At 41.8% G+C, this 19,767-nt stretch overlaps 2 protein-coding genes and 1 long non-coding RNA gene across 10 annotated transcripts in view; 2 read left to right on the top strand and 1 right to left on the bottom strand.

Moving 5' to 3' along the window:
- The window catches only part of MLLT3 (MLLT3 super elongation complex subunit), a 117,100-nt gene extending 116,753 nt beyond the window's left edge, over positions 1 to 347 (bottom strand). For both annotated transcript variants that reach the window (XM_038123607.1, XM_038123610.1), the window contains exon 1: positions 84 to 347. In XM_038123607.1, coding sequence (XP_037979535.1) covers positions 84 to 95 — 12 coding nt within the window. In that variant the 5' untranslated portion in view covers positions 96 to 347. The remainder of the gene's footprint in view (positions 1 to 83) is intronic.
- Positions 348 to 540: 193 nt separating this feature from the next.
- Positions 541 to 2,276, top strand: LOC119695618. Its single transcript, XR_005255290.1, has 2 exons — positions 541 to 742; positions 1,101 to 2,276. It is a non-coding gene; the product is annotated as an uncharacterized LOC119695618 (long non-coding RNA).
- A 9,177-nt stretch (positions 2,277 to 11,453) lies between these two features.
- The window catches only part of FOCAD (focadhesin), an 89,023-nt gene continuing 80,709 nt past the window's right edge, over positions 11,454 to 19,767 (top strand). For 2 of the 7 annotated variants that reach the window (XM_038123655.1, XM_038123649.1), the window contains exons 1-3: positions 11,454 to 11,514; positions 15,890 to 15,978; positions 18,875 to 18,949. In XM_038123655.1, coding sequence (XP_037979583.1) covers positions 15,922 to 15,978; positions 18,875 to 18,949 — 132 coding nt within the window. In that variant the 5' untranslated portion in view covers positions 11,454 to 11,514; positions 15,890 to 15,921. The other 5 variants (XM_038123652.1, XM_038123650.1, XM_038123651.1 and 2 more) reach the window with 5 other exon arrangements.

Here is a 19,767-nt window from a genome sequence, read left to right as displayed (position 1 = left end):
ATTCCCGGTCACGCCAGACCCTTCCCGGCGGCGCCGGGCAACGCGGGGCGGAGGGCTGGAGGAGACCCGCGCTACTCACTCACCGAGCCGGCCATGCCTGGGGCGCCGGTTTCGCCGGGGCGCTCGCTGCCGTCCCCCACCCCCACCGCGCAGCCCTAATTCATGAGGACGTGGAGGAGATGGCGGGCGCGCAGAGAAGCGGCGAGCGGGAGGCAGGCATCCTCTGTTTTGCTGCTCCGGCCGGCTGCGGCGGCGGCGGCTGCCGGCTCTGGCTCGCGGCTCCGGCTCCCGGCGCTCCCGCGCCCGCTCCCCGCGCTCCCGCTCCCCGCCCGCGGCAACCCCAGCGCTCGCCCCAGCCCCGCCGGCCAGCGCAGCACCCGCCGCGCATGCGCACCGCGCTCCTGCCTGACACTGAGCGAGGGACACAGTAGTAAGTGCCGGGGGCGGCACCGGCCCCGCACGACAGCCAATGGTGCGCAAGCTCCTCCGCGCGGCCCCGCCCCGCCCCGCCCCCCGTTAAAGTAACAGGTTGCGGTCCGGCCGGCGGCGCCACGCGTCCGGCCCGCTGCTGGCCGCGGCTCGCGGGGCCGGGCCGGGCCCTGACCGCAGCTCCGCCACGGCCGCTGCCCGCGCCCCGCGCCCCGCACCAACAAGCCTCTCCGAAAAGCCCCCGATGAACCCCTTTGCAAAAACAAAGAGAGGAAGACAGCAAGGGAATGCGCGACTTGCGCAGGGACGGCAGGTGATGGTGGGCACGTCGCAGGCAGGAAATAACAAACGCGATTTTTCAACACGTTTGTAGCGCCAGCTGCTATTTCTGCCTGTAACGGGCTGAGAGTCTCCTAAAACACGGTTACTGCCTCAAACATTTCTGTATCTCGTCCGTATATGGCAGATAAGGTGGCGATTCCTGCCACGGGAATGTGCCACTGTGGAGATGAAGCGATTTACTGTGAACGTCTAAATCATGGTGCTCACGTTCGTGAGATGACTATTTTCCAACAGCCATAAAATTGACAAAAAATTGCCAGTAGTAACTTTTGGCACGTCGAAAACTGATTTAGTCCTTTCGTTAACTGTATTTTTGACAATCTTTGCAGTGGCAGTGAGAGCCCAGTGACTGGCCACACAGCCCAGCAATCCTTTCCGTAAGCAGATGCCTCAAGCTGATGGAACACCCTTCCTGGGCCTTCCAGGTGCCACCAAGAGATGGCGCGACGAGTCCTTGAGCTAAATATCCTCATTTGACCTCTACAGAAGACCACGATTTCTATCTTCTCTTTTCATTACGGAAATGAACGCACATTGTCCAAAGTTTAGCATGATTTAATAATTCCTTCGAAACTACGGAGCTGCATCTTCCTTTTCTTAAAGATGTTGTAAGCCCTAACTAATGAAATTAGTACTAAGAATTGAAAAGGATGAGTACAATTTGTAAAAATTCCACAAGTTACAACGTGACCTTGGAATGTATGTGAATATCCATGTTTTAAAATCCTGATGTGTATATCTGAAACTTTACATATCTTCTAACAATCTTGCATTAGGGAAGCCAGCAAATATAAGAGCTCCTGCTGAGTCCATAAATGCGCCAAAGCTGATGCCAGCAAGTTTAGAACTTTGTTCTTGAGTAAGGACTGTGCATGCAAAGGTGGAGAGGCCAGTGTGCTGCCAGCTGTCAGGACCCACCTGAACAGAGCATCATCTTCCTAGCTTGGGATGCTACTGGAAGGAATAGAGCTGGATTGTTCTCTGGAGTCCTTCTATACTGACTTAATTCTTATGTATTTTGACAAAATTATTTGTCCTCTTGACTTAAAATGGGACTGAATCACTACAAGCTGTTTTCCTATAGCACATATCAGTGTCACAGTGGAAATGCTTCTATTACCTAACTTCATTCATTCTTAGTGTCTTTTTAGCTAACTTAACTGAGACCACTCAGTTGAGTAATCATTACTCAGAAACATCTGCTGATTTTATGCTCAAATTTGAAAAGAAAAGGAAGTTGTTCACTGTTTGTCAGTTGTGAAGCAATGTTGATTTTTAAACAACAAAAAAATCCAAACTCAGCATTTGTATTCAAGCTGAAGGGGTTGAGATGCAATTACAGCTATGATTTAAAAATATAAAAATTTCATTAATTCCAAATATAATCTTTGGCTGACAGGAGCAGAATCAAAGAACAATCTCGAGCTGTTAAGTAACAAACTGGTGCAACTATTGACTTCATTTTGGATTAACAGTTAAAATAAACATTCTTTGATCTCATTATAGCAGATGGATGTAATTATGTGCATATAAATGTGCAAAGACACTGGCTCTGTAGTTATAACTACAGAGTTATAAAGGTGAAGGCAATTTTCTGCAAGTGCTATACGGTACTGCTTAAACAAGGTTTACAAGGGAATAATTACTCAGCTGCTGGAAGATAAGAGACATTTAAGTTATGTTCTTAGAGGCGTTTAACAACCTGAATGTTCATGTAATCAACTCCTGCAATGCTAAAAATGCTTGCGCTTTTTATGTGTGCTGAAATAACTGGTACAATTGTAGACTTCCTGAAAGGCACTGCTTCCTGTGTTCAGATGTCTTCAGTCACACCTGCATCAAGCTATGATACATGATGCATAGATCCCAGATCCCTGACTTACATGGAACACGAGTCAACATTTCTGCTCAGTATACAGCTGTGTATAGAGTGTAGATGTGTTAGTGCAGCATTACATCTGACCTAACAGGAGCTGTATTTCATAGCTGTACTGTTTCAGTCATGTGGTGATTTCACACACAACTGAAAGGAATTGCTGCCTTTCTGTATTGTTTTCTTACACAAAGCAGATATGTCTTATGCCACAAAAAAAGAAGACTGTTTCCCAGCTCATTTGGATACATTTAATTGTCTTCAATATTTTAAACACAGCTGTTTTAAATTTCTATTTGATGTTTAAATTTTGTGACCCAAGTCTGACTGACTCTTAAATAGGCCTTGTTTTCAAATATTTCAAAATACACAATGAACTGAAAAAGCTGATATTACTGGCTATAAATGAAACCACCGTGCCTTTTAAATGTATCATCAGTCTGAATTTCTCTATATTTGAGATCTTTTCTTATGCAGACAATATAAAAAAATCATAGCCAATCTTGATCTATGCCAGGTATTGATTACAATGGCCTGAACCAGAGCCAAAAAGCTAAAATAAGCCTACAGCTGATCTTACACATGCAACAAGGAATGTGTTAAGTTTCTTTGTAATGCCACTCTGGCTCCCAGGACCCAATGGCAAAACACTATGTCTGGATTGGCTTTCTTTGGTTAGCTACATAGGATGAACAAATGCCAAGCAGACTGAGCCAAATGTGTGCCTGTTTGGAGGTTTTATTGGCTTGTTAATTTCTAACAACAAATCAAATGGAAAATAAGCACTTTAGATAGAAACATATAAACCCCCTTACCAACAGGAAAGAATTAGAAGACCAAGGGCTGGATGATTTAGAAAACAATATAAACCAGTTTATAATTCACCACTGGTCACCTCAGAGGAACATAGTAATAACAACAGAAGATAAATGCAAAAAAGGGGCCTTGGCTATGTACAATATTACAGTATAAAAGTTGGGGTTTTTTTGTCTCTAGGGACACATAAGGAAATTGATCAAAAGCAGAAAAGTCTTCTTGAAAGACCTACAAGTGTTTAGGGGTTTATTTCCTCACAATGGTGGTGCCCCTAGAGGAAATGCTCCTATTAGTCAGAGAAATAAAGTCAAATGCTCTACTCTGTTTACAGCTGTGTAGTGACTGAGTTCAGAGAATTTGTTTTGGATTTCCCCAGCCATAGCCAGGACAGTCTGATCACATTGTGCAAGGGAGTAACTTCACTGAAATCAGTGTTCTCAATTTCTGGCCTGACAGGAAATCATCCCATTAGCAATCAGTCAAGTGTAAAGCAATTATGTGATCATCTTCTCTCTGCATCAGGTTCTTGTGGTGGCAGCAACCTCAATTTGAATCCAAATCATGGCACCAAAAACACTGTCATGGATTGACCCTGTGTGTATGCCAGGCACTCACCAACGTCTCTCACTCACTCTCCTGTGCAGCTAGACAGGGGAGAGAAAATACAACAAAGGGTTCATGGGCTGAGATAGGGATAGAGAGAGACTACCCATGAAATACTCTCATGAATGAAAATGGCTTGAATTAGACATATTAACAAAATTTATTGCTAACAAAATCAGAGCAGGATAATGAGAAATAAAAACAGACCTTAAAAATACCTTATTCCCACTCCTCCCTCCTTCCCAGCTCTACCTCCTTGTCCCCAGCAATACATGGAGACAGGGAATGGGGGTTCTGGTTAGTTCATCTCATGTTGTTTCTCCCACTGCTCAGGAAGGGGAATCCTTACCCTGCTCCAGTGTGGGGTCCCTCCCACAGGAGATAGTTCTCCATGAACTTCTCCAATGTGAGTCCATCCCATGGGTAAGTCCTCCACAAACTGCTGCAAGGTGGGTCACTCTTCTACTGGGTGCAGTCCTTCAAGAACAGGCTGCTCCAGCCTGGGTCCCCCATGGATCACAAATCCTCCCAGGAAATCTGCTCTGCTGTGGGCTCTTCTCTCCCCAGCAGAACCCTGCCAGGAACCTGCTCCAGCACAGGCCTCTCATGGGGTCCCAGCCTCCTCTCAGGCACCCCCTGCTCGGGTGTGGGTCTCCTCCACAGGCTTTAGGTGGATCTCTGCATCCCTGTGATCCTCCATGGGCTGCAGCTGCTTCACCATGCTCTGCACCACAGGCTGCAGAGCAATCTCAGCTCCAGCACCTGCAGGAGCATCTCCTGTCCTTCCTTCTGCACTGACCTTGCTGTCTGCAGAGTTGTTCCTGTCACAAGTTCTCACTTGGCTCTTCTCTAGCTGAAGTTATATCTGCACAATGAGTTCTGTTTTCCTTCCTAAATCTGTTATCACAGAGATGTTACCACCATTTCTGATTGGCCCAATCTTGGCCAGTGGCACGTTCATCTTGGAGCTGGCTAGCTTTGGCTCTGCCAAACATGGAGGAAGCTTCCAGGAGCTTCTCACAAGAGCAATCTCTGTAGCCTCCACTACCAAAAACCTGGCTGTGCAAACCCAGTATACCACTATTAGTTACCATTAGTTACCACTATAAGTTGACCATTATCTAATTCAGGAATTTATGCGTAAGATGACTGCCATGTCTTCGTCATAGAATACTTATGTTATTCTATAGCTTCATTACATCTTCATTACAAGAGTACCAGAAAGGTACAAGACTACACTATCCTCCACTTTCATTGTGAGAGCCATAAACTAGCCTAATCTTCTTTATTCCCAGTATCACTAGAAAATGAGTGAGAATCTGAAATAGCTTAACATTACCTCGGTGAAAAACTCCTAGTGAAAACCAGATTTTTAAATCAGTGATAAGTACTCATATAGCCACTGGGTCTTAGCTGTCCTCATTTTTAATGAACCCATGATTATGCCCTCACTGATTCAGAAAGTAGTTTTATTCCAACTTTATGGATGGCAAATTGAAATCAAGAGACTAACTAAATTATTTAATCAGGAAAAAAACAGATAAGGCATGAAGGTTGAAAGCAGTTAAACACAGTGAGAAGAAAGTCTGGCCCTGAAAAAAATAGAAAAAATTAAGAAATAGAAAAAAGCATGCAAGCAAAAGTAGTATTGGAGAACAGAAAAACTGAAGTACACAGCTAGTTCAACAATCAATAAAAAATTATTTTACAGAGGTGGCATTTGAGAGAACATTGCAAAGTTTAGGGAATATATTACATATATATTTTCAGAAGTCTGGCCTTATGAGCTTGATAGGCACATTTCAGAAATGTAAACAAAAATCATATGAATCAGAAATAACAACTTTCACATATGAGAAAGCTGGAAAGCATGATTGCTCAACATACGGGAGTCAGCCAGTAATCACAGCATAGTGAGGAAGCCAGAAGTAATTTTTATGAAGTTGTAAAGAGGAACAAAACAGAATTAAGATGGCTGGACATGTTTTGCCAGCTGCTAGAAGGGGGTCAATGAATCTGCAGCCTGTATATTCCGACTTGCCATTCAGGATTCAGATGCCCTTCCATGTAAGCTCTGTGTGGTCCACTGAATTCAATGGATTTTACTAGTAAGCAGGTGTACTTCATTTACACTTCTCCTAATGGTAGGCACCCCTCAATGAACAATGAATTTCCTATCAGAATACTTTTCATCACCATGTGTCATCAATTCCAGACACTTTAACATATATTTACCATTTCCAATAAAACTTTCCAGCTCTCAAAAAGATACAAATGTAAAAAGCATGCTATCCTGATTACTGTGATTTCTACCTTTCAATGCTCTGCTGCCTCACCCATTCTCCATTTATCTGTTCCTCGGACACCATATTTAAACTGACCAAAACTATACATTTTATCTGCTTCAGACTGCAAATACATACAAATATGTTTGTGTATGTGCGTAGAAAATAAATACTATAGCGTGTAGAAAATAAATACTATATTAAAAAAAAAAAATATATATATATAAAACATAGAGGAAGAGCAGCAGTTTCCCATCACATCATTCATCAATGTTCTGCCCTTGCATCCCCACCTCAAGGAAATCCTTGAGAGACTGGGGTAAAAAGGTGCAATGATTCTTATGAAAATGGATGCCAGGAGTCTTGCAAGTCTCTCAGGGGAGTTCTAGAAAGAGATATATTCTCCCCTCAGGCTCATTGTCTCCACACTAAACAACCCCAGCTCCCTCAAGTGCTGCTTGTATATTTTGTCCTCCAGACCCTCCAGCAGCTTTGCTCTCCTTCTCTGAATACATGCTCCAGCATAATGTCTGTTCTGTAGGGAAGGACGGGCACAAAACTGAACAAGGACTCAAGCTGCAGCCTCACCAGTAAGGGGATGATCACTTCCCTGGTCTTGCTAAAGTCACATCACGGCTTGCAAAAACACACTGAGTAAATCCAAACAAATGAATAGTCTTGTTAATTTCAGTGACAACAACTGGAATACTCATCTATTTTAATCACTCCTGAGCACTCTTCTTGTAGTTTTGTGACATTAGCTAATGTTCACTTAAAGGAAAAAAAAAAAAAAAAGTGGAGGCATAAAACAATCTATATCACATCCTTAACTTCATTACTTAGGTTTTGCTGTGCTGCATCACATAAATGAAAGTAGAATGCAGTTTGTTACTTTGGAGTCTAGTGAGGTTCAGCTATTAGCTGTCCTTGGCTGTTCACAGTGTACCTTGTTCATTGTTGCCCATGAGAGTATGAAGATGAACCACCAACAAAGTTACATCTGGATTGTGCAAAGGAACAACAGTTACATCTGGCTGCAGTTTACTTGAAGTGTTCATCACCTGCTCATACTAGTGATGTTTGGCCCCACTGTACCTTTTCAAAGTTATATTATCCAGCACTAGAAGGATCCATTTGTACTTGTGTGCAAATAGTGGCAATAAGATTTGAGTTGTGTACTGTTTCAAAAGTATTTCCACCTTGTGTTGGATGTAAATTTGTTACAGTGTATTCCACAACAAGTGAGTGACTTCTTTCTAATATTCTAACTGTTGTTGCCATGATTTAACATAATCAGATCTAGTTGTACAGAGTAGTATGAAACGAGTCTCTGGGGAGGTCCTAATTTCAGTGTTACCACTCCACTACCTATTCATTTAAATTCATGAAGATATAAATTAATGGGCTTTGTAGGATCCATGAGCCTGAGAGTGAGAACTGATGTAAAAAATTCTTCTATCTCTAAAAATTATCTGCCACTCGATACAATCAATGGAAAACTGAGAGAGTCCAACACTGCTAGCAATTATCTTTGCCAGAAACATGCCTCAAACTTTCTACATTACCCTTCAGTAAAGCAAGTGCTGTACAGGCAATCAAAAATGCCACAAGCCTTGCTTGCAGTAATACAAAGGGAGTGTTTTATCTATGAACTCCTACAGGATAAAGTTCAGTATGGCATTTCAAGCCTAATCTTGTGAGTTGCAGAGTTCTCCCTGGCAAGAGTTAAGCAATTTCTGCTCTTATTCATCTCAATAGCCTGTGAGGATAAAAATCAGGGACTTTTTTCTCAGTTCTGCCCTCACACTGGATTTGCATTGAAGTCCATGGAAGCTCTGCAAGGGTGGTGAGAGTGAGTGATGGCCCTTCATAGCTGACTACTGTTTGGAGCAAAAGCAGCTGCATTGAAAGTTGAATGCATTTTAGATGAGCCTTCTTAGTTATAATGGCTAAAGACTTAGCTGACTAGGCAGGTCCATTTGCTAAAACCGTATTTCATTATCAGGCTCAAGAGATTTAAAATAAATATATTTCAATAGTGTCAGGCTTTGCTGCTATTGATTTCTGCAATATATTCTTAACTGGAACTTTTGTTATTCCTCTGCTTCATGATTAAAGCCAGAATCGCTTTCTGGTTTGGATAAAATTCCATGTACGAAATGAGATATGCAGATTAGGCCATTATCAGTGCTATTACTGTATGATTTTCATTTGCATAGTAACCTTCAGTGGGAGGCCTCACAGCACATTACAAATGCTGCCAAGAGAACCTTCTGGCATTTCTTGGAGAGCATTACCATGCATAACTCCTCATGGGATTAGATTGTCCCATAATAAAACAACTTAGAATATCCTAGAAAAGGTATAACTGGAGACAAGGACTCCTGCCTAGTTTTTTTCCTGGAAGAAAATTCACTAGCCAGAGAACAGGGCAGTTTTCACAGATTTGCTCACCTTTTCAAGGACTCTTGTCACACAAACTGGACAGTGGTAATCCTATTTGGTAGCCCAATACAAGATAGCTGAATTCTATTTTTATTATTTTTTGTATAACAAAAAATAGGCCACAATAGGCCATGATAGGCCACATTAAGACCAGCAGGAAATTGTGCTGGAGACACCTCCCAAAGGTGTCAAATTTCTTTCAAAAGGGAAAACTGATTTCAAAAATTTTCCAGGGAAAGCATTTTTCAGCATAATCTGCAGCAGATATGAACTGCTCTGAATCAAACCCAGTTATAATTTTGACACTGATGCTACCTTCAGAACCCCCAAGTATTTCTCCTACTTTAATGGAAGACCTTGAAAGCTGGGGACACCACTTCAGGCCACTACAGGAAACATATCTAGGTTTCACAGCCAGGCTCTATAAACCTTGCAAGTTGAAAGGCAATCAAAAGCAATATCTGTAAATTTAGGCATGTCCTTTAAGAGATATCTTCTGCTTTGTTCAAGCTTCTGAGATATCAGCATAGAAAAATATGTAATTAAAACAGATTGAGACCATAGGACAGTAAATGGTTTCACAAAGATGAGATGGGTTCCTTTTGTCTCAACACACAGCTGAGTTTCCAGAGCTACCAAGAGCCCTTTGTGAGAGCATTCCTGTTACATACACTCAGTGTTCTCATGCCTCAACGTCATTAGATGATCTGCATGAAACTCAGGGCTTAGAAACAGTGCTAGCAATTACACATCCCAGTCAAGTAATCTATAGTATGGATGTGAAACTCCTGATATTCTCACACTAACCAGGACTGGTGAGCTGCTTGTCAAAGCAAGATGCTTCACAGTATAAACACAGATCAATGGTCTGCACTAAAATAAATTCCTATGTGCTCTTTTAATCTCAGGAGATCTCACTGCAGTTTGTGTCAAATTGAAAGCCATTTTGGTTAATGCTCATTTGGGCAGTAGCAGACTTGGAACTGTGCTCGGAACTAAGGGTCCCATGTCTAGGGCATCACATAGGGCTACCACACAGCTGGAGAAATTTCCCTGGATGGCATGCTACTGAGATACACTTCACCTGTCAGACAAGCTCTGCAACCTGGAATTATAAAATGAAAAGTTCTGTACAGGCAGTCAAAAATGCCATGGGCCTTGCTTTCACTAATACAGAGGGAGTTTTTATCTATGAACTCCTACAGGATAAAGTTCAGTATGGCATTTCAAGCCTAATCTTGTGAGTTGCAGAGTTCTCCCTGGCAAGAGTTAAGCAATTTCTGCTCTTATTCATCTCAATAGCCTGTGAGGATAAAAATCAGGGACTTTTTTCTCAGTTCTGCCCTCACACTGGATTTGCATTGAAGTCCACGGAAGTTCTGCATAGGTGGAGTGATGGCCCTTCATAGCTGACTACTAATCACAAAATGTCAACAAACCAACCTGTCACTAGCAAGATGTTCTTAGATGAAGCAGAAAGCATGGAATGGGCAGAGGAGACTGAACACTCCTTTTGGATTCATGGCACCACCTATGGTCACCTAGAGATGAACTGAAATGCATCCTTGTGAAAGCTCCTACAGGTCCTTTTCCTGCATCTTATGATACTTCAGCAGCAGGCTGGCATGGGAGCCCATCTTGGCCTGAGTGTACTGAAAAAGCCGTATCACAAATACTTGTATGTGCTGCTTGAAAACGGCTGCTGCAGAGAGGTCACAGATAAAGCAAGTGGTCCACATGTTCTCTGGGATCTGATTGATCTTCCCTTTGTATTTTACACCTGTAGGCAGCTCAAGAGAATACAGTGAGTCACTTCTGGGATTTTAGTGCCTCTTGGAAGTGGGAGTGCATATGTTTCCACCAATTCAATGCCGACAGTGGTAAGGGTCTTTGGATACCATAAACTGCCTACAGCTTTATCTGGTGAAACTGAAAACAATACATTCCTGATGTTTTTAAATGAAAAGACTGAAGGAATACTAGACAGACTTATCTAATTTACTTTTGTTTTTTATTTGTCAGCATTCCACTACTTTCAGCTCAAACCAACTCAGAGAAGATAACCTTGAGAGAAAATAATCTAACCTTAGCTAATAACCTAACCATTTTCAAACAAATTCCGTTCAAAATATTTCTGAATTTTTCTGAAGACATTTCCACTGAGAGGTATTCTTATGCTATACGTGCCTGGCAGGTGTGTGTTGCTTTGATGTTAGGGAACAGAAGTGCTGTTTTGTATTAAACTAACAACCTTAACTGAGAATAAAGAATACACATACTGATGTGTGGTTACCAGTTAGCAGCACAGCAGTTACCAAAATACACCAGAACTGGGTTTAAACTCTTCTTTTGTCTTTGAGCTGCACCCTTTATGTTCCTAGAGGGGTTTTCCAACCTAAGTGATTCCGTGATTACGTGGCAACCTGCAGCAACCAAAGCATCTTTTATTCTTCACGTCCAGGGTCTTCCTGATATCGCTGCAACTTGCTGAGGACTGCCTGCCCAAGCATTTAGGAGCCTGACGACACTCACGCTGCAGTAATTTGGAAGCCCACAAAGACCGGCGAATCACCACCACATCCCCGTCCGTCCCCGCGGCTCCGGCCAGCGCGGCCGCGCCTGCGCCAGGCGCCGCGCATGCGCGCTGTGCGCGGCCGGTTCCGGGCGGCGGCGCGGCCGTGCGGAGGCGCAGCGAGCCCGGCCCAGCCCGGCCCGGCCGAGGTGAGGGGCCCCGGGGAGCGCGGGGCGGGCGGCGGGAGCGGTCCGCGGCGTCAGGACGGCAGCGAAGTAAAGAGAGCTGCCGCTACTGCCCTGTGTGAGGAGGTGTTGTTTGTTGTACGTTTTTGTTTAAAGCTGGTCGCTCTGAGACGTTTGACTTAGTCGCGCGCCAGCGGTGAGGGTGTGTGCAGGTGTTCTCGCTCCTGGCTGCGTAGGAACACCAGTTCGAATCGAGAGTCCTTAAAAAGGAGCCAAAGGCTCAGCGACCACAGGCGAGAAATGTGGTCTCAGTGCTCCCTGCACTCATTTTTTCTGTTACGTAGCTTAACTTACCTTGACAGAGTTTCTTTTGGAGAACTGGATCAAATCCGAAAGTGTAATGAAGTGACAGCCTCTCTGTGGTTCACTTGAATTAGCAATGCTCGTCCATCTTAGCGTTAGGATGCTTTATTAGATTTGCGTGGCAAGGATGTGGTAGCAGAAGGGTTACAGCTCCTCTGGGAGAAGCTGCCGAAACCTTTCCTCATGTCCGACAGAGGCAATGCCAGACGGCTCCAAATGGACCGGCCACTGGCCAAGGCCAAGCCCTTGAGTTATCCTTGGGGATAACAAGTTTAAGAAGGTGAAAAACTGCTACACAACAGCAGCCCAAGGAGAGAAGTGAGAACATGAGAGAAACAGCCCTGCAGACACCAAGGTGCAGAAGGTGGGAGAGGAGATGCTCCACGTGCTGGTGCAGAGATTGCTCTGCAGCCCATGGTGAAGACCATGGTAAAGTAGCCTGTGTGTGTTGCAGCCCATGCAAGCCCATGGTGAAGCAGGTCTCCACCTGCTCTCACCTGTAGGCAGTGGAGAACCCCATGCTAGACTGGTTGGATGCCCAAAGGAGGCTGTGACTCCATGGAGAGGAGGTCATGCTGGAACAGGCTTCTGAAAGGACCAGAGGAACCATAGAGACAGGAACTCATGCTGAAATAGGTTTTCTGGCAAGACTTAGGATCCACACTTGGGCAGTGTGTTCCTGAACAATTGTACCCCATAGAAGGGACACTGGAGCAGTTAGTGAAGAACTGCTGACTGTGGTTGGGATCCTGTGCTGGAGCTGGGAAAAGTGTGACTGCAACCTCATTTTCTGACCCTCTAGTCCATTGAGGGGGAAGAGATAGAGAAGTTGGTAGTGAGTGAAGTTGACCCCAGAAGGAAGGAAAGGTAGGGGAGAATGTGTTTCTAAATCTTTTTGTTTTTCTTACTATTCTACTCAGTTTTCATTGGTAACAATAAATCTCCTTGGCTTGAGTCAGTTTTCCCTATAACAGTAATTGCTGAGTGATCTTCCTGTCATTATGTCATAAGCCCTTAATAATATTTTTGCCCCTTATCCAGCTGAGGGGCAGTGATGGAACAACTTTGTGGTTATCTTGCAGTAAGTCAAGCTTAAGGCTGCACAAATGCTTATCACTTACATTGACTAAGTTGGGTAAGCAAGCCAAGGTCCCTTTCCAATACCTTGTTTTTTCTTTCTTTATCTTGTGTGTCTGTGTGGATGTTTTTTATGTGTGTTAATGGTGTATCATAGAATGTCCTGAGGCAGAAGGGACCCACAATCATTGAATCGTGGAGGTTGGAAAAGACCTTCAAGATCATCAAGTCCAGCATTTAACTGAAAACCACAATTTCAGCTAAACAATAGCCCAAAGTGCCACATCCATTTCTTGAACACTTCCAGGGATGGTGACTCCACTGCTTCCATCCTTGTGGGTTTTCAGGACTGGATTTGATAGAGAGGAAGATTCAGACCAGTTTTGATGAGAGGATTGGGCTAGGTAAGCTCTGGAAGTCTTTGTTCTAAAACTGTCTGATTCAGTGATTCTTACTAAGAATAGTAGACATGAGTATGAATTTACCAAGGAAAAATTATGCCTGACCCACATGATTGCTTTTAATAAATAATAATTGGATTTGCAGGCGAGTGGAAGAGTAGGTGTCATTTGCCTCCTCTTGAACAAGGCTTTCAACACTGTCTCCCACCCTGTTGCTGTATCAAAGGTAGGATGTGTTTTCTGCTGGTGGGGCTGCCCTCTGCTTGGACTAGAGGAACAGGTGATGGAAACCTCAGGAATTTCAGCAGTGATGAATTCTCTGTTTTGGCCCACCACTTACAGATGGGCGGGGGAGCAGTTCTGTGGGGTAGCCATAGACCCTGGCAAGCATTGCTCTAGGATGTGTGGCAGAGCTCTGGTAGGGTGAGATTTGTCCACCTCCGCTTAGTACACCTTAGATCTCATATTGACATGTCCAGTTCTGGATCCTTGTGTAGGGAGAGATAGGGACTGAATTCAGCAGACATGGAGATAACGGGACTGGGCCCCTTTCCCTGTGAGGAGAGGCTGTGGTTTCTATGACTGTTCAGCTAGGAGGAGGGACAGCTGAGCAGCGGTAGCCAGTAGCACTCCTGGCACCACTGGGAGGGGATGAAAAAAGGCATAGCCAGGTGCTTCACAGGAGTTCATGGAAAAAAGAGCTAAAGACTAGTGATGGAGAAAAAGCTTTTGTTGATCAGGAGAGCTCAGTAAAGTGGTGCCTTCCGTGATCTTGAGAGGTTTTCAAAGCCAAACTGAAGCAAAGCCTTGAGAAACCTGGTCTGGCTACATGTCTGAACTTCCTTTGAATGGGAGGTTAAACAAAAAGCATCTTTAGGTCTCTCCCAGCCTTGATTATCCCCCCGTAAACTTTATGGACATTTCATATGGATACACAGTTACCTTTGTTAAGGGTGAATGTTGAAGGCTGAGGAACTGTTTAGGTAGTATTTAATTTAATTGCACTGATATAGCTGTTGCATTGTGAGTATCCTGTGGATGTTTAGTTTAGATGGATAGAAATTTAGGATTTGTGTTTGATACAAGGGCAGCAGACTTCTAGTCTATCTGGGTTTGTGCTTCCATTGAAAGTATGTTCTGTGCTTGTAATGATTCTCTGTAGTAATTTTTTCTTTGAATGTGGGTAAAAAAAAAAATTACCTGATGAGAGATACAATATAATTCCAGCGTGTTCATGTCAAAACTGTCCAGGAAGGAGCCTTACCTCTTTTTGCTGCTTATTGGATAGAACTGAGAGGGCTTGGATTTATATATACAGATAGGCTGATACATCTAGATCTACTGGAGTTATTAGCCGTGCTCAACAGATCTAGGTGTATCTGGAATTATTTGCTGTAGCAATATTTAATTTTTTTTAAAGCAAGATATCAGCTCTAGTTTAATGTGTGCTAATTTATTATATGGACACATATTGTCTCAAAATGCCATAACATCTATTCTAAAACTATACATACCATACCAGCATCAGTGATGGTTTGTTTTTTTTCTCCTGCGCTTTCAGACATGTAATCCGCAAGTATATGGGAATACCTCACTGCTTAACTGTGAGGAATTTGTGTTCACTGATCTATTAATGTAGCTATTAATTTTGAGTTTTCCTGCCAAAAATGGTATTTTTTGTGGCACATTTGTGTTGCTTGTATCCAGGCTTCAATTCCATCTTTTTTTTTAATGTGGGAATGTTCTGAATGTATCACACTGATAGTATGTCTTGAAATTTGGGTATTTTGCATGTATATATTTCCTCAGTGCTTATTTCAAAGGATTATACTTAGGTTTTCAACAAGTGCTAGCTTTTCTTTTTTTTTTTTTTTTTTTTTTTTGTAAGGATGCCATTCCGAGGGACTGGAGGTGAGTTTATAGTAAACTGAAATATTTGAGTATTTACAGTGGCCATCAGTTTCATTGGTGTGCAATAAACTGACTTCTGATTTCCCTTTAATGTAAGTTCATATGTGCTTGTGAGAACCAGCATATTCCAGTTTACAGAGAAGGTTTTCACTTCAAGCATTCCAGCCCCTAACTGCAATTACCATTTGCAGTCTCACAGGTTGATCTTTTGTGTATTTTACTTCTGGTTTTGCATGAAACAATGGAAAGTTTGTAGATAGTTTTGCATTTTAAATCATATTTGTGAGACGGTGAGCATTCCTTTTGAGCTGTCTCATTTTCAATTCAATGAAATTTACTTAAAATGCTCTCAAGAATACGTGCTCTCAGAGTACACATATGCTGTGCCATATGGAATAGTATATTTCTTGCAGCTTTAAGAAATGTCTGTTACCCATTCTTTGTGCAGGACCAATGAGTATTCACCATTTCTTGGGTTGAAGCCCAAAAGACAAGGTGATATGGTAGACTTCAGAGGGGGAAGAAAATGCTTTAATGCTTGCATCTGTTGTTAAATAGAACATAAACCTGAGGGGGATGGGGAGGCTATAAAAAATAGCATGCTGTCCTTCCTAGTCCTAAGTACGTTTCTTGAATCTCTCTTGCAGAGTGAAATCTAGTGTCATATGACAGAGCCGAAATGTTGGATGACATCAAGAAGCGATTTGAATTTCCTAATGCAGTTGTTCAGTCACAGGTAATTTTTAAAATTTTTTTTTTAAAAGCATTAAACAAATCAAGTTGTCTGTGGAAATGTTTGTTCAACAGCTGCTGCTTATCTGCCTATCTGGGTTTTTTTTTCAAAGTCAGAAAACCAGAGAAACAGAGTGTTCTTAAATCACAATCAAATCCCAATTGCCCTCTCTGTGTAATCAAAACACAGGACATAGTTGCTCATCACTATAAAGTCTCTTCAGGAAAATCAGAAACTTTCCATGACTGGAAGGTTGGAGTGTGGCCAAGTGATTTTTAGTGACCTTGTGTCCTCAAGAAGCCAGAAATTACCAGATGCTGTGTGTGGGGCTGAAATACTTTGTAATATTCATACTCTGTTTCTTCCTTGGTGGTGAGAACTGATGAACTACTGCAGTCGTGTCTGTCATCAAGGGTTAAGTATATGCAGCTCAGCTCAGCCCCCTTTATTTTCTGATCCACACATTTGCTCCTCGTCATTTTCACCTGAAATTATAATGTACAAAAAGTGTTTATCACAGTATGTTTAATGGACAGGAAAGACTAATAGTAGTAATAGTCTCTGGTTCTTTACTTGGTAACATAAATGTTCTTTACTTTGGTAATGTCTCATTTCAGTGTCAAAAATGTGTGTCTTTGGCTGTAAGTTCATTGCTAATTTCCCTGTTTCCTTCCTCATCCTGTTTTGTATTTAGGATTAAATATGTACCCATTTGTTTGGTGAAATAAGTTGATCAGAATGTGGTCTGTGCAACCTGGTGCCTCTCTTGCCTCTTCATTTCAGTCAGTTCACCTTGGTTTAACAGTAATTAGGTTTGAAAGAGAGATCCAAGTCTACTTGTCATCAACTTGGCATTTGGGAGAGAAAGCCATGTTCCTGAGTGCTGGAGTTCATCTAAGGTCTAGCAAAGAGTCTTTACCATTAGCCTTGACGAGTAGGACTCAGTATCTTCGAAGCAGTAGATTTTTCTTTAGTGTAGAATGTCGCTGTAGTACACTGTTGTATTGCTTAAATGTCTTGGCTCATTATTACAGCTGCACATCATTAAGGTCTACTAATGTGCTTTGGTTGATTTTGTCCTGTTCTTTGGCTGTTTTGATAGTTTCCGCTTGTATTCTGACCCTGGAAAGCATTCTATAATCTTCAGACTATAATCAGGTCAGGATTCAACTTCTCTTCTCTTTCTGAGACCAACCAAGATATCTGCTCTGTAGAATGTGTAGTCTACACATGATCAGAAAAGTGAGCAATTTGAGCGCAGGTTTGTAGGTCATGAAGTTTCACTGCTTAATCAAGTTCTAGAAATGCAGGGAGCTAATCTGCATTTTGACTTTTCTGTATAGATAGGTCACTGCAAAAACCAAGTTTCTATTGATAAGCCCCTTTTCCTGTGTAACAGAAGTGTCTTAGGGATGTAGGTGTGAATTAACTTCTGAAGGTCCTTTTAAGCAGGAAAAAGATGTAGGCTTCCCTTCTGAGTGCACTGAAAGACACGGGGTGTGCCTGGGGAGCACATTGTTGCTCTTGTGATGGCTAGTTGTAACCAGAGATAAATGGTTACATTTGACTTGGTCCCACTTTCTCCTTCTGTTTCTTCAAGAGTAAGATTTCCAAATAACCTGTCTTTTTAAGTGAAATGTGTTAGAGTACGTTTCCTTACTTGTGAAAAGCATAGTCCTTGTAGTCTAGGAGTGTTTCAGGTGCTGTCTTTGCAAGAAATATAAGCTCTTATTTAGGTTTGTTATGACAGGTTAGCAACTAGTGCATGACTGAAGTGGAAATAAATCTTGAAAGGAGAAGGATCCTTGAAATAGTGAAATTAGTCTGTTCCTGTCTTTTTATATACTAACAAAACTGAAATGCTAATTTAAATTTTTATTCCTTGCTGGCCTAATTTACTTTTTCCAAAAGTAATGATCTGTCATTAGCAGAGAAGAATAGATGCAGCAGCTGTTCTGGGCTCAATGGTAGTCTGAAACACTTTTATGCTGTTCTATGAAAACATGTCTTTCTGTCTTTCACAAAAATGGGTTTTCTGTGTAACAGTATCAATAATTATGAAACAAGATAGAGTAAGACATTACATATGAGTCAGAAAATAAAAGCCTTGGTTCAGACAACCTGACGCCTTTGAGTGTATTTCAGCTCACATTTAGATTTTGAAAGACATTTTGAGGAAATCAGACTTCTACTAAAATAGAATGAGGAACTTAATCTTTACCTCAAAAGAATAAACCTGGGCTGTTTTGGGGAACTGAAGCTTTTTGTTTGGAAGACCTTGACTGTTTAAAGCATGATTTCTGCCATGCAATAGCCTAATGAGGAATAATGCTAATGTCAAATGTCCTGTTTAAAGTAAATGAAATATTTCTGGCAGGAGCTGTGATAAAGGGATATGCAAAGTGCTTAAGGCCGAACTTGTGGTGCAAAAATCTGGGCAATTTGCTTAGATGTGCAGTGTTCTGCTTCCTCTCTTGCTTCTGCATCACTATATAGTACAGGATTTAGTAATTACTAGCTATTTTAAGGACATGGAGATCTGTGCAGCAATGGAAGTATAAAGTTTATTAAAGTTGTTGCATCAACATATCTGCAATTCCTAAATACCTATGTACCTGTAAAAAGAGGCCTTTGGACTTAGTGGAACCCATGGAAGTTTGTTTCTTTTGTGCCTCAGCATGACAGTAAAAGTGAGTATATCAACATTATGGAAAAAAGCATATTTCAGCTTCAGTATCCATAAGGTTGGTATTTCAATCATAATAAAATGATCATATACAACAGCACTGTAAAGACTTCTTAACAGAGAATTTAAAAATCATGCATGTGCTTTTTATTTATTTTCATTTTATTTCTTTTAATGCATCTTTGTGTGTTTTTTGTTTCTTTTTTTCTTTAGGCAGTGGGCCATCTGATTGCTGCAGTACTGAAAGAAAAAGTTTCTTCGAAGAAGATCAGACAGGCTTCTGACCGGGTCTGTGGCATTCTTTCACTTTCATCTCCTCTTCCATCTTTATGTGATTATTCTATGTACTTTTTCTAGGTTTTCCCATTTTCCACTTTTAATACAATTCTAGAAGTTAAATAAGGTAGTTATCAATATGTATTTGGGCATACAGAAACAGTTAACCCTGACATCAGAAGAGCAGTTTTACTTCTATTACAAGACATAATGGCAGAAGCCTTAATCCTGCAGAATACCTATATCTAGCTATGTTCAGTTTGAGAGAGTTTATGTTACTGCAGTTATGTTACTGAGAGTGAAGTACATAGACTGAGACATTACCTCTTGAATTGGAAATTTCTATAAAAGTTTACATTTCTATAAAAATTTCAAGAAGTATGGCATTTTACATACCTGCATTGGTGTTATATTTCATATCAGGAAACTAGACCTTGTATTTCCTCAGGAGGGAGCAGGATGTAAAGGCATACTTAGCATTTGCATTTTAGATGAGTCAAGCTCACTTAAGTGCATGTCTTGTTAACAGAGAGATAGATGAAATGTTGTCAATTTCAAATGTCACAGCAAATGGGAAAGTTGTTAGCTAGAATTTGTTCCTCTGGTTTTTCTCTGCAAAAGCTGACATATGTAGAAATGAACAGAAATTGATCTGTGGATTTTAATTCCACGTCCTGGGGACTTCACCCTAACATACTCAGACCTGAAAAGCATTAAGTGTTGATGTGAGAGAGTATTGGAGGTGTGTAGCCTATCTAAGAGAAGCTCTTTCACAGTCCTGATCATAACCAAATTCCCAAATTATGTTCTACTTTGGAGCTACAAGATGA

The sequence above is a fragment of the Motacilla alba genome, chromosome Z, assembly GCF_015832195.1.
Source record: "Motacilla alba alba isolate MOTALB_02 chromosome Z, Motacilla_alba_V1.0_pri, whole genome shotgun sequence".
NCBI classification, from domain to species: domain Eukaryota; kingdom Metazoa; phylum Chordata; class Aves; order Passeriformes; family Motacillidae; genus Motacilla; species Motacilla alba.
This window is presented reverse-complemented; position numbering and strand designations above follow the sequence as displayed.